Below are 15034 nucleotides of genomic sequence, written 5' to 3'. Positions count from 1 at the left end.
GATTTTCAGGGAAATCGAATTCCTCTGGCGGGGAGGGATACGTTTACAGTTAATTTCAAAGGGAAAGGTGCTGTGCTTTCATGTTTGATCGCTGAGGGAAACCGTACCAACCTGCTCGGGTTGGACTGGTTTGAGCCTCTGGGTATTGCTGTTGTGGGAGTTAATAACGTTGTGGAAAATAAATGGGCTGTATTATATGCTGAATTTCCTGAAGTGTTTGGGGGCGGATTGGGAAAGTATAATGGTCCCCCAGTGTCTTTTGAGTTGGATCCTGCTATACGCCCTATACGCCTAAAATACAGGAAAGTGCCCATTCCGTTCAAGGCAAAGATCGAGGCTGAACTCGATAAGCTACTTGAACAAGGGGTGTTGGAACCAGTTCCTTGTAGTAAATGGGAAACCCCCATTGTTACTCCAATTAAACCCGATGGGTCAATACGAATTTGCGCTGACTACAAGTGCACGATTAACAAAGCCTTGCAGCAGCATTCGTACCCTGTACCAGTCATTAGCCACGTACTGGCATCACTGGGAGGAGGGAAGGTATTCGCCAAACTCGACCTGGCCCAAGCGTACCAACAACTCCCCGTGACCAAAGAGGCGGCTGACGCCCAGACCATCGTAACGCATAGGGGGGCGTTTAGAGTAAATCGACTCCAATTCGGAGTGAATGTTGCGCCGGGGATTTTTCAGAGCCTCATGGAGGGGTTGTTGAGGGGGGTGCCGGGCACGGTGCCCTATTTTGACGATGTCTTAATAGCGGGCAAATCTGATGACGAGCTGCTGTGCCGAGTGCGGGAGGTGCTCAAACGTTTTTCTGATGCGGGCCTGAAGGTAAAAAAGTCGAAGTGCCTGGTGGGAGTCCCGAGTGTGGAGTTCTTGGGGTTCCGGGTGGATGAGTTTGGGGTCCATCCTACTAACGATAAGGTCTCCGCAATCCAGAATGCCCCACGGCCACAAGGGAAGAAGGAGTTACAGTCCTTCCTAGGACTCCTTAATTTTTATCACGCCTTCTTGCCCCACAAGGCGTCGATTGCGGCCCCATTGCACAACCTGCTGCATAAAGACACAAAATGGAGGTGGGGTCCAGAGCATGAGCGGGCATTCGATGGGGTGAAAAAATTGTTGTCGTCTGATGCAGTGTTAACACATTATGATGAGGACAAACTGCTTGTGTTAGCTGCTGATGCGTCCCCATTTGGGGTGGGAGCTGTGCTGAGCCACGTAATGCCCGACGGGCGGGAAGCCCCTATCGCCTTTTATTCCAAGTCGCTAACAGCAGCGGAAAGAAACTACGCGCAGATTGACAAAGAGGCTTTGGCGCTAGTTTCCGCTGTTAAGAAGTTTCATGACTTTTTGTTTGGACGGAGATTCATACTGGTGACAGACCACAAGCCCCTGCTAGGGATTTTTGCCCAGGACCGGCAACTCCCTGATGTTATGTCCGCACGCATGTTGCGGTGGGCTTTGTTCCTCTCAGCCTACGAGTTCGACCTGGAGCACAGGCCGGGTAAGGCCATTGGACACGCTGATGCGCTCAGCCGCTGCCCTCTGCCCGGCCAGGACTTGGACCCTGCTCCTACTTGCTCCATTCTAGCTATCGAGGAACTGCCGGAGGCACCTGTGTCTGCTAAGGACATTGCTGCTGCGACAGCAAAAGACTCTGTGCTCAGTCGTGTTATTAACTGGGTGTGGAGGGGGTGGCCGGCAGGAACGTTGGAGCCGGAGTTCAAACCGTACAAAACGCGGGAAAGCGAAATGTCGGTATCAAAGGGCTGTTTGCTGTGGGGGAACAGAGTGATTGTACCGCAACGCTGGCGCGAAAAAGTGCTGAAATCACTACACGAGGGCCATCCCGGCATGGTGCATATGAAGGCTCTGGCCCGGGGATATGTATGGTGGCCTGGGATGGATGCTGACATTGAAGAGTGGGTCCGGGGGTGTACGCCATGCCAGCAGGCGAGACCCGAACCGCCAACCGCCTCCCCACAGAAATGGGAATCGGCGGGAAAGCCTTGGTCGAGGCTGCACATAGATTTGGCGGGGCCAGTACAGGGGCAAATGTTTTTGATTGTGGTGGACTCTTTTTCGAAATGGTTGGAAGTGGCGCCAATGTCTACCACCACTTCCACTGCTGTTATAAATGTGTTGCGCCGCTTAATTGCCACGCATGGGTTGCCTGATGTCCTGGTAAGCGATAACGGCGCTCAGTTCGTGTCGCAAGAGTTTGCTCAATTCCTGGCTAACAATGGCATCTCAATCAGGCGATTCACACATCAGTATTTACATTCAAGTCTCAATGGCACAGTTCACATAGCAGTTATATACAATTCAATACATAACACTCGGCTACTGTAAATAACCTATAGGGTGAATAGGGTTGTGTTTTGGTGGTGGGTTTTCTGGGCATATATACCGGCCTGCGAGCCGGCTGTCCTTGTCTTGTTCCTGATTGAATAAAGTACTCTTGCTGAAATCACTCCACGTTTCTGAGTACTTTTCAGTTCTTATGTACTGTGATATTAGGGCTGCTAATCTCCAGGTGGGCTAAGGATGCCAGCCTCCAGCTGGGACCTGGGGATTCCCACAAATTATAGCTCATCTCCAGACTACAGCGATCCAGAGGACGGCAACAAAGATGGTGAGGGGTCTGGAGAGCAAGTCCTATCAGGAAAGGCTGAAGGAGCTGGGTCTGTAGAGGAGACGACTGAGAGGTGACATGATAACCATCTTCAAGGACTTGAAGGGCTGTCTTATAGAGGATGGTGCAGAGTTGTTTTCTGTTGCCCCAGAAGGTAGGATCAGAACCAACAGGTTGAAATTAAATCAAAAGTGTTTTCAGCTAAGCATTATGAAGAACTTCCTGACAGTTAGAGTGGTTCCTCAGTGGAACAGGCTTCCTCTGGGAGGTGGTGGGCTCTCCTTCTTTGGAGGTTTTCAAATAGAGGCTAGACGGACATCTGACAGCAATGCTGATTCTGTGAACTTAGGCGGATCATGAGAAGTAGGGCAGGGAGGGTTGTATCTGGTGTTTCCTCTAAGCTGAGTTAGTGTGAGCTAGCTCACCATTTTTTTTAACCTCTGGTGCACACATTTCTGTCCTAGCTCAGGAAGAATGGCTCCAGAGCAAACTAACTGATGCAGTAGCCAAATCGCTCACTCACAACTTTAATGCCAGTGGATCACAAAGTAGTTTTTGCTCACAAGACTCCACAGCTTAGAGGGAGCATTGGTTGTATTAGTGCTTAGTTCTCGTGGCCCTTTCTTACATGCCCAGAGAAATGCTGATTGCCACTTTGGGGCCAGGAAGCAATTTTCCCCAGGCCAGTTTGGCCAGGGATCCTGGAGGTTTTTTGCCATCTTCTGGGCATGGAGCAAAGGACACTGGGGGTGTGTGTGGGGAAGGTAGTTGTAAATAGGGGTCATTTCTGCAGGAGCGCACAGGAGCGGAGCTCCAGTAATAGAGCCCAGGGGGCGGGTGCATGCAACAAGCCCCACCCCCTGCTCCCAGCAGCCCTCAGTCAGAGCAAGAAGCAGACAGGTAAGTTGCAGAGCTCCCCCCAGCCCCCCCCCGGTCCAAAACAGTCCAGTGGCACCTTTAAGACCAAGTTTTATTCAGGTACAAGCGCTCCCTCCTCTGAGAGGACAGATCTGCACGTTCCTCCCCCCCCTCCAATAGCTATCAATCCAAAGCAGTCCAGTGGAGCCTGAGTGGTGGGTGTTGCCTTCTGACACACTTCCGGTGATGTCAGGGGGTGTGGCACATGCAAATAAGTTATGCTAATGAGTTATGTTAATGAGCTCCTGCACCTCTTTTTCTACAAAATGACCCCTGGTTGTAAATTTCTTGCATTGTGCAGAGAGTTGGACTAGATGATCCTGGAGGACCCTTCCAGCTCTATGATTCTAATGGAGGCCTTGGAGGGTCAACTCTGTGGCATTGTACCCCACTGAATGCCCTGTCCTTCCCAAGCGCCATCCCCAAATCTCCAGGAGCTTCCTAACCTGGATTGGAAATTCTGCCCCGCCATCCCCTGCTGGTGGCCAGGGGGGACCTGGAGATCTCCTGGAACTAGAACTGATCACCACACTAGAGATCCGGTCCCCTGGAGAACGTGGCTCCTTCGGAGGGTGGACTCCAGGGCATGACACCTTGCTGAGATCCTTACCTTTCACCAAACCTCACTGTCACCAGGCTCCACCCCCTAATCAACTGGAATCTCCCTATCTGGAGTTGGCAACCATAGCTCTCTAATACTGCTTCTGATCTCACTAGACGTCTGGACAATAGATGCATAGATAGAGGGATGTAAAAAGGTAAAGGTAAAGGTTCCCCTGCTCGAAAGCCAGTCGAGTCCGACTCTAGGGTTGCGGTGCTCATCTCCGTTTCAAAGCCGAAGAGCCAGCGCTGTCTGAAGACGTTTCCGTGGTCATGTGGCCGGCATGACTAAACACCAAGGCGCACAGAACGCTGTTACCTTTCCACCGAAGTGGTACCTATTTATCTACTTGCAATTTCTTGCTTTCGAACTGCTAGGTTGGCAGGAGCTGGAACTAGAGATGGGAGCTCACTCCGTCATGCGGCACACTCGGGTCCCGAACTGCTTAACTACTGACCTTCCACAGCCTGCAGTTCAGCGTCTTAACCACTTGAGCCACAGCGATTCTATAAATGTCTATAAATATCCTTAGGTGTGATTTACATGTTTGTTCCCCCCCCCCCCGAGTAATGGGGTTTTCAGCCTGGGCTACTGCTGTTGTATGTGCCTTGAAGAGCCTTGAGCTCTTTTGACCGGCACCATTTAGTAGTGCCCGGCCCAAAAGACATCAGGATTTCCGCGACCTGGTGGAACATGCTCCCGAGATCTATTGCAACTCCACAGGGCCTGCAAAATGGAGCTGTTCCACCAGGCCTTTGGTTGAAGCAGCGGACGTCAAAAGAACATCGGCCTCTCCTGCCTCAATTACTCCATGGCGCTATTCATATTTATTGGCGCCAGGGGTGGTTGAGTTATTCCATCAGAATGATCTACTGCCTCCGTGGCATGAACTCAGAGGACAGTGAAATGTAACTACCCGCCGAGCTGCCAGTCAAGTATTTAAAATTAGTTGTTTAAATTTCAACTTTGTTGGAGTTAATGTTGTAATGATTCTGTGTTATATGGAATGAATAGTCTGACATGGCGTAAGATGCTCTGAGCCTGTTTGCGGATTGGGGCTGGATAGATATCTCGGTAAATAAAAAAATAAAAAAATAAATAAAGTGTGCCTCCCCTCCCCATGTGGCAGTGAAGCCAAGGCACTGAATGGAGCCCAAAGACTGGGAGGCAGAAGTGGGGGGAGAGATTTAAGAGGGAATTGAGTTCATTTATTTATTTAGAAAACTGATACGCTGCTCCTCTCAACAACCAGAGTGGATTCTTGAATTCGAACTGCGGGTGGGTAACGATTCAAGAATTTCCCTGCAATCGGTGGTGGTAAGATAGCAGCAGGCAGCACTCTAGAAATCTCCCTTTCCTCATCTCTATGATGTATCAATATCATAGAGACGCAGGAGGGAGCCAGGAGTATTCTTACCCCACAGTTGGCATGTGTTGGGGAGCCCCAGAGAGAACAAGGATGTAAGCTGAGCACCCCCCACCTGACCCCCCTCCAGTTATCCTTTCCCAGCGTTAGCTTTCCTGGGTCTGCTCACTTCTCCAGATGTGTATAAGAAGAAAACCGGTTTGCTCATTTCTACAAAAGCCAGCTCTGGCAGGCAAGCAGGGTTTGTGCTTGCTGGGTCCCAGAAAGAGACAGAAGCCAACTTGGGCTTGTGAGTTAGGGTGAGCTCTTCCCCCTCCCAGTTGTTAACGTAACCCTCAGAAACAAGTCAGGTTAGCCCAAGCGGAGCTGAATCTGTAAACAGAAGTCAGCAGAGGGAGAGTCTATTTTCTGGGGCGCTGACTTCTGGGGCTCTTTATCCCCAGCCAGTTTGGTGTAGTGGTTAAGTGTGCGGACTCTAATCTGGGAGAACCGGGTTTGCTTCCCCACTCCTCCACTTGCACCTGCTGATGTGACCTTGGGTCAGTCACAAGCTCTGGCACAGCTGTCCTTGAAAAAGAGTAGTTTGTGTCAGAGTTCTCTCAGCCCCACCCACCTCACAGGGTGTCTGTTGTGGGGAGGGGAAGGGAAAGGAGTTTGCAAGCCGCTCTGAGACTCCCAAGTGAAGGGCGGGGTATAAATCCAATCTCTTCTTCTTCTTCTACCTTATATAAAGGTTGTCCTGTGAAACCTGAGGTCTGGTGAGTTAGGTCCAACAAGCCACCGTGCCTTACGAACACCTTTACTGAGAATAAAACAGCTTTACTGAAGTCAGATGCTGAATGCATTCAGAAATGTTACAACAAAATAAATTTTTGGCAACACCTCCTCTATCTCATTGGATGATTTCTGGCTGTTTAAAAAATTAGTACTGCAAAAATGAAATGTTTTTCTCTTGATCAAACCATCTGTGATTTTTTTTTTCTTCTTCCCCCTGAGGGGAGGTTTTTATTGGTTTTTTGCAGACTACAAACTATAACTGAAAACATGAGGAGGGGAACTACATCTAGGGAGAAAGAAAAAAGACCCACTACTAACTAAAAACCCAAGAGTAGGAGATCGTACATCAGCTTATCCCCATGCTATTTTCAAAAAGCTAATAATGCAATGAACATTGTCGGTTATGCTAAGTTAATAATCGTTTAACCATCCCTTTAACTGTTTAAAGAAATCCCCAGAGCATCCCAAAGTTAATTTCAACATTTTTTCAGGCACAAATCAGAGTCCTTCAGCCCTTACTTGTTCTTATCTTTTCTAATCCTCAGTTTATATGGACTTTTGGGGGCAGCCACCCCCTTTTCAGAGAATGAGTCCTCGTCCGAAGACCCCAAGCCCAACTTGCCATTAGATTTGCTTTCTTCTTCCTTTTTGTCCTCCGCTGGTTCCCCAAGCTGTGTTCGCAAAAAGTCACGTGCTTTAAGAACAGAGTCAATCTTTTCTTTTTTGCCATGGAGTTTGAAAGTGACGCCTTCTGGAATTAGCCATCTATAACTAATGGCATTTGTTTGTTAGAAAAGGATTCTTTATAGCTCTTTCTCCTTATGTCAAATGGAATGTCTTAAAATCCTGATGTTGTTGTCCCCAATTTTCAAGGGTGTTCCCGTCGTTGCTTTCAAAATAGCATCTCTTACATGCCTCTTCGAGATTTTTTTAAATCCCTCTTTTCTTTGCTGTCCATGGCAAAACCATATATACAAAAGCTGGATACAAAGTTTATATTGACTCCCTCAAAACATATGCCGTTTCCTTTCTTCCTTTTCACTCTATTTTTATCTTATACAAATCACCTTTCTACTGAAGCAACTTACAAGCTTCTAAAAACATTTTAAAACAAAGAAATCAAATTTTAAAAGAGACAAAGGAAAACTGGCTTACAAAGAGTCCAAAGCTGTTCCTGTTTAACTTTGCAGCACGGCTGGAGGACGATTTGCACCCATTGGGAAATAGGTTATGGTTGGACACTCAACACACATAGAACAGCCATGGCGGGTAACAGCAGCCCCTCTGCTTTCAAGACGGAAGACAGATCTCAACTGAGAAGGCTCAGAAATGGGCATCTTCTCTGCCTATGGAGAATGGTCCAAAGATGCGCCAGGATGACTCGGCTGAAAACCAGGAGGCGAGTAAATAGTGAATTGCAATCAGTGGGAACAAAGGATTCAATGCTGGGCTGCAGAGGGCTCGACATGGAAGAGTGAATCCGCAGCCCTTTGTGGGGAGTTTCCCATCTGCAAGTACATTTCTGAGACATTAAATCCTTGGGGCTATTTGGTGCCATTATTCTCTCATGGGGTCATCCGCTAAACCCACAAAGAGCTAATAGTGCCTTTTTAATGTTGACAGAACATCTACCCATTGTAGGGAGATTATGAATAATAAGCAATATTATGTGGTCAGGTTCTCCCTTATTAGATTCCTGGCTGTTTACTAAGATTTGAGGAATCACTTGGGGGGGGGGGATTCTTAACTAATTAAATCATTACATAATTTGGGGCACCTGTGACTTATTTGACACCCATAAGGCTTGTTGTATTTCAAATAGTCTTAATCTGATCATTTCGACAATTCCTCCTCTTTGTGAGTTCTTTGATGGGATATAAAATGGCCTCTCCACCTGAATCTTTTTCCACAGTCCCTGCATCTATATTTTTTCTCTCCGGTGTGGACTGTATGATGATTTGTAAGCTGTGTGCTGGTGTAGAAAGCCTTTCCACACTGCAGACATTTAAATGGTTTCTCTCCTGTGTGAGTTCTGTTGTGTGTGTTAAATTCTGAACTGCTGCTAAAACTCTTCCCACACTCAAAGCATTTATATGGCTTCTCCCCTGTGTGGATTTTTGTATGTATATTAAGGCTTGAGCTCTGACTGAAGCTTTTCCCACAATCCAGGCATTTATATGGTTTCTCCCCTGTGTGGATTCTTTTATGCAGTTTAAGGTACGTGCTGAGACGGAAACTCTTTCCACACTCCAAGCATTTATATGGCTTTTCTCCTGTGTGGAGTCTTTGGTGTACCTTCAGGTGCGAGCTCTGACTGAAGCCTTTTCCACACTCCTGGCATTTATAGGGTTTCTCTCCAGAATGGACTCTTCGGTGGGAAGTAAGGTGTGGTCTCTGACTGAAGCATTTCCCACACACTGTGCACTGGTAGGGTTTCTCCCCTGAGTGGGTTCTCCGATGGGAAGTAAGGGCTGAGCTCCAACTGAATGTCTTTCCACACTCCGGGCACTCATATGGCTTTTCCTTTGTGTGGAATCTCTGATGAGAAGTGAGGCTTGTACTGAGAGTGAAGCTCTTTCCACACAACAAGCATTTATATGCTTTCTCTTTTGAGTGGGTTCTCTGATGAACATGGAGGTTTGAACTCCAGCGGAAGCTCTTTCCACATTCCAAGCATTTATACCGTTTCTCCTCGGAATGGATTCTCTGATGCAAAGTGAGATCTCTGTTACACCTGAACCTCTTGCTGCACTCTGGACACTGGTATGGTTTTTGCCCTGTGTGGGTTCTTTGATGGGAAGTAAGGCTTTCACTCAGATCAAAAGAGTTTTTGCAGTCTGAACTCTTGGATGGTTCCTCCCTCTTATGGATTCTCTGGTGAGAAGTGAGGCTTACGAGCCTGCTGAAGCCCTTCCCACAGTCAGAGCATTTGTACGTTTCAGCCCCTGCACGGATTCTCTGATGGGAAGAAAAGTTGGATTCACATCTCAATCCTTCACTGTTTTCAGAATGCTTATTCCTCCTCTTTCCTTTGCCATATTCTTCTTGGGCTGGGTTTTCAAGAAGGAGGCCAGCCTGGAAAACTACAGACTGATTCCTTGACTTCTCTGCTTTGCTTTCTTCCTGCCTGTTTGACTGTTCTGGGTTCCTAGAAGGCTCTTCCTCCCCTCCAAGGTTGGTCATTTTGAAAGATATCGCAGACCACTTGGCGTAACTCTGCTCCTCCTGCCTGTGAGCTGGTGGAACAAAGGCTTCTGATTAGAAGGGGAAATAAGTCTGTAATGTGCAGTCAAAACAGAGCTAACCTTTCTGCAGAGTTAAGAAAGACCAAGTTCTTTTCTCCATTTTAATTTGATTTCTAAACTGGCAATGGGATAGAGGCAAGTTTGGCACTCCTCGCCAATGGTTCTCATCTGAAGAATTCACGGCTTCCCTGCAAATACTTCTAATACTCCTCAACAGCTTTTGGCACAGCAGCCAAATAATAATTAAGTAGAAACTTACAAAATATATCTAGACTAAAGGCATTCGTAGGAATAGTTTCATTTCCCCCCCATTTTTAAAAATATGAACCACTAACAGATAGTGTTGAGAGTTCAGCACCACAGAAGACACCACACGTAGGGATGAGGGCAGAGTTCCACAGGGGCTGGTGTTCACCTCTGTGGTTTGGGACAAAGAACCTTGAAGGATTGCCTACTGCCTTATGAACCTACCTGAGCAGTACGGACATCTTCAAAGGCTACAGCCTTCAAGTGCCCCACCTGCAGAGAGGAGGCCGTAGCAATCCAGGAGAGGGCCTTCTCGGTTGTGGCACCGGAACTCTGGAACCCTCTCACCAGGGAGACTGACCTGCCCCTTTTGATACCATCTTCCCTCAGCAGGTGAAGACTTTGTTGTTTCATTTGGCATTCCCTCGGTGATGTTTCCTTCCCACCCAATGTTTACTGTTTTGTATTTTAGCCACGGGTCTTATAAAGTACTTTTCTTCACTTTAATGGTTTTTAAGATGTGATTTTATTATATATATTGCAATTTGATAGCAGCATTGGTGGCAGAGAGATATAAAATTGTAAAAAAATAAAACAGTAGCATTTATTTAATACCCACACAAAATACTCAAGAGAGAGATTGCCTGTAGCTTTGAGGCAGCTCATATCCATATGCCAATAATATCATTTCATTATTTAAGCAACCAGGATTGTTTCTGAATCACTTAAAGGAACCCTCCTTACCTTCTACAGCTTCTATTAGTTCGTTTGTTATCTATTTGTGCTTTTCCTAACTTACGGTACATATTTTATCTGAGCTTCTAGGATTGTAGTTTTAAATAGTCTCCAAACTTTCCCAGTGGTTTTGACCCTTTCTACTTTTCCTTTCAGCTTCCTCCTCATGTCCCCTCATTTCAGAGAAGTTACCCCTTTTAAAGTTAAGAATGGTTGTGTCTGTCTTTTTGGGCAACTCCCTATTTATACAAATGTTGAACTCAATCACATTATGGTCACTGTTCCCAAGCGGTGCAATCCCTTTTACATCTCTCACCAGGTCTTGGGCGTTACTTAGGACCCAATCCAGGATCGCCTCTCCCCTGGTAGGTTCTGTGGCCATCTGCTCTGTAGCACAGTCATTGAGAGTGTCTAGAAACGCAATCTCTTTTTCCCAACTTGAACACATATTGACCCAATCAATGTGTGGGTAGTTAAAATCACCTATTACGACACAGTTATTTTGTCTAGAATGGTTTTTCATCATTACAACATTGCCTTGACAACCAGTGAGCCACCCCTCCCCGCAATTATTCCCCATCTTTCCTCAGGCCTAGCAATGCTCACGTTGCCTCCAAGAAGACCTCCACAAACTGGGTGAGAGGACAACAATGCAGCAAGTGAAGTTCAGTGCTGGTAAGTGGAAAGTGATGCACACTGGGACAAAAAACCCAGCTTCAGGTACAGGCTAATAGGGTCTGAAATTGCTGAGAATGAGAGGAAAAAAGATCTTGGGGTCAAAGTGGGTAGTTCAATGAAAGTGTCTACACAGTGCTGCAGTGGTGAAAAAGGCAAACTCTACGTTAGGGGTTATTAGGAAAGTGATTGAGACACTGCAATACCTCTGTATAGATTTATGGAACTGGAATACTGTGTACAGTTCTGGTCACCTCTCTGAAAAGACTAGAAAATTGAGGGTATCCAATGAAGCTGATGGGCAGTAGGTTCAGGATGGATAAAAGGAAATACTACTTTAAACAGGGAGAGTTTAAAATGTGGAATTTGCTGCCAGAGGATGTACTGATGGACACAAGAATAGACAACATTAAAAGGGGATTAGATAGATTCATGTAAAAGAAGCCTATCAATGGCTACTAACCATGGTGACTGAGGGGAACCGCCACATTCAGAGGCACTAATCCTCTGAATCCCAGAGCCAGGATGTAACATCAGGAGAAGGCATCAGCCTTTATGTTGTATTGTTGGCCATCGAGAGGAACTAGTTGACCAGTGTGAGAGAAAATATGCTAGACTAGATGGACTATTGGTCTGATGCAGGAGGGCATTTCTGATGACCTTATGAAGGCTTCGGCCTCTATGCCCTGGTGTTGGCCCTCCAGAGGAACTGGTTGGCCACTGTGTGAGACAGGATGGTGGACTAGATGGACTACCATTCTCATCCGGCAGGGCTTTTCTTATGTTATCACGAAGAAAAAGGGAATATAGTTTCAGCTCCTTGTCTAACCCTCCTGCTCTTTTCCTGACACGACACCATCCCGTTGTGCAATCATTTTCCTGAGTCTCTCTTACCACATTGCCTCCAAAAAAGGAGGAGACAGAATCCTGAAATCTCTGTTCTTGTGCCTGCAATGTACACAACCCAGAAGTGGGAGGTACTTCTGGGCGGGTGGAATCAAGGTCAGGATCCAAGGCCCACAAATCTGGATCAACGCTGAGAGGAATGGGACTGTTTCAGCCCCCCCCCCCCCAGAAGCTCTTATGAGGAAGAAAACCTCAGAGGGTGGCAGAGCCACTGCAGGTAACCCGATGGTACATGAGCTCACGGCGTGAGTGATCAGGGCCATTCGAAACATCTAGTGGCCCTCCAAGGAAACCGCTCAACCCCCAGCCAACAAAGAGGCCCATCACGCCTCTAAGCAACCCACCTGCCGACCGCTCCTCTTCTTCGGGGTCTGGGGGAAACGGTGCTTCGCTTTCCTGAAGCCAGGAGATGAGGCCAGGCTTGGGAGTCGCTTTGGAGGAAACATACGGACTAGTTAGTTACTACAAGAAATTCAGGCCTTCCTACATCATCCATTTCTACATTCACCTTCTGAAAGACCACAAGAGAGAAGGAAAGTTCCTAACCCCAACAGATAAGTGTGTCACAGAAGCCACCAGAGTCTTGAAAGCACCCGTCTTCCAGTCGGCCTACTGTTCATGAAACTTGGATAGTCGCACCAGATAGGAATCCCATTCTGGGGGACAAGGCAGCCCTGCTTCTCTTTAGCCATTCCTCTTGCAGCCTCTCCACGCCACAATGCATCAAGTCTGATTCAGGCACAGGGTCTGGAACTTCTCCCACAAATCAATGCAGCCACTTAGACGGAGTGTGATGAAAATGAGGCAAAAACTTCCATTTCTCTTTTCAAGCAACAACAAAAAAACTCCCTAGTGAGTTATTCAGGTGTGAATACACTATGGATGCCCTAGAATTTATCCAGGCTTGTGCATTTAGATTTGTAACAACTGACATTAAAACAAGTCCAGAGGGATTGCTTGAAGACTAACAGATTTATTCCTGCGTAAGCTTTCATGAATTAGAGCTCACTTCTTCAGTTACACGAAGTGAACATCCATTAAGCAAATACATTTATACTAAAAACGACAAACCAGAGGAAGTCAGATGTTACGAAGAGAGCCCTGTTTAAGAGAAGATACAAATCAAGAAAGTAATCGGTCTACTCAAGAGTGGGCAAGGACCACCTGTTGATAGACAGGAAAAGACAATCTGGAAAAAAACCACTGGTAACTTTCCCCTTGTATCTCTTTAATAAAAAAGGCTAGAGAGAGATTACGAAGAGAGCCCTGTTTAAGAGAAGATACAAATCAAGAAAGTAATCGGTCTACTCAAGAGTGGGCAACTCCCAAATGTTGACAGACAGGAAAAGACAATCTGGACAAAAACCAGTGGTACCTTTCCCCTTGTATCTCTGTAATAAAAAAGGCTATAGATATGCTTTTTTTGGGGGAAAGAATGCTAGGAATTCATAGACCACAGCACTAGATGGTGGTAACGTTTCTGCACTACAGCAATCACCGTTTTTGTTTTTTTAAAGGCCTCGGCTCTTTTTTATTTTTTTGCCATCAAGTGACAGCTGACCTATGGCGACCCCAAGGGGATTTTCAATGCAAAAGACGTTCAGAGGTGGTTTGCTGTTGTCTGCAGCCGTATTATGACCCTGGTATTCCTTGGTGGTCTCTCTTCTAAATTCCGAGCAGGGCCGACCTTAGCTTCCGAGATTTGATGAGACTGAGATAGCCTAGGCTACCCAGGTCAGGACCCGCTGGTGGGATGGAGTGAAAATGGCAACCAGAAAAAGTTGGAAGGAAGATGGCGTTGATATAGGCTGGCTCTCTGGAATGATCGGGACAAAGATCGGGGGAAACCTGGAAAATGGGCAGTTAGACGACACTGTCCAATTTGGAAGCCAAAGCTGTGCAAAATGTTGGCATGGAGGCAGCCCTAATAAATGTCAGAATGAGAAAGTTATCCAGCTTCATTTAGAAACTATAACTGTTAACCAGATAAGGCCTCCACACCTCCCAGCCCAGCAGGATGAAGAGAGCTCAGTGCGCCACTGGATGTGGCTGGTGCCAGAGCTGGTCACTGCACCAGGTAAGTAAAAGGAAAGGCAAAGGTTTCCCTTGCTCGAAAGCCAGTCGAATCCGACTCTAGGGGTGCGGTGCTCATCTCCGTTTCCAAGCCAAAGAGCCAGCGCTGTCAGAAGACTTCTCCGTGGTCATGTGGCCGGCATGACTAGAACGCCGAGGTGCACGGAACGCAGTTACCTTCCCACCAAAGTGGTATCTATTGATCTACTTGCAATTTCTTGCTTTCGAACTGCTAGGATGGCAGGAGCTGGGGCCAGAGACGGGAGCTCACTCCGTCACGTGGCACTTGGGTCTCAAACTGCTGAACTACTGACCTCCCAGTCTGCAGTTAAGAACATAAGAGACGCCAATGTTGGATCAGGCCAAAGGCCTATCTAGTCCAACACTCTGTCACACAGTGGCCAAAAATACCAGGTGCCATCAGGAGGTCCACCAGTGGGGCCAGGACTCCAGAAGCCCTCCCACTGTTGGCCCCCTCCCAAGCACCAAGAAGACAGAGCATCACTTGCCCCAGAGCCCCTATCTATACCTTGTGGCTAATAGCCACTGATGGACCTCTGCTCCATATCTATATATCTAATAGTGAACTTGCGGATCACTAAATCAGCGCTCTGGGGGCAGCTGGGGGGCCGGGGGAGGTTTGTGCACACGTGGGCCAGTCCCCACGTGTGCACAAAAATTTAAAAAGTTGAAAAAAATTTCGGGGGGATGTTTAAATCCCCCCAAAAGTGCAAGAGCGTCTCCTGCGCGTGCGCAGGAGACGCTCTGTAGCTGCCGCCGCCGCTTGGGAGGGAAGCGGCGAGCAGGGAGGGGGGGCCAGAGCGGCGAGGGCCGGCGGACAGAGAGAGAGA

General features: G+C 47.3%; 1 protein-coding gene across 1 annotated transcript in view; it reads right to left on the bottom strand.

Annotated features, from left to right (window-relative positions):
* LOC107111882 (zinc finger protein 420-like) overlaps positions 1-15034 on the bottom strand; it is a 59105-nt gene that overhangs the window by 17339 nt on the left and 26732 nt on the right. The window contains exons 9-10 of the mRNA XM_015412928.1: positions 12455-12541; positions 8198-9539 (exon numbers count right to left, since the gene is read on the bottom strand). Coding sequence (XP_015268414.1) covers positions 8198-9539; positions 12455-12541 — 1429 coding nt within the window. The remainder of the gene's footprint in view (positions 1-8197; positions 9540-12454; positions 12542-15034) is intronic.

This window comes from Gekko japonicus, unplaced genomic scaffold (genome assembly GCF_001447785.1).
Source record: "Gekko japonicus isolate JY-2015 unplaced genomic scaffold, Gekko_japonicus_V1.1 scaffold1659, whole genome shotgun sequence".
NCBI classification, from domain to species: Eukaryota; Metazoa; Chordata; class Lepidosauria; order Squamata; family Gekkonidae; genus Gekko; species Gekko japonicus.
The sequence above is the reverse complement of the archived record's forward strand: the minus strand, read 5'-3'. Positions and strand labels throughout refer to the sequence as shown.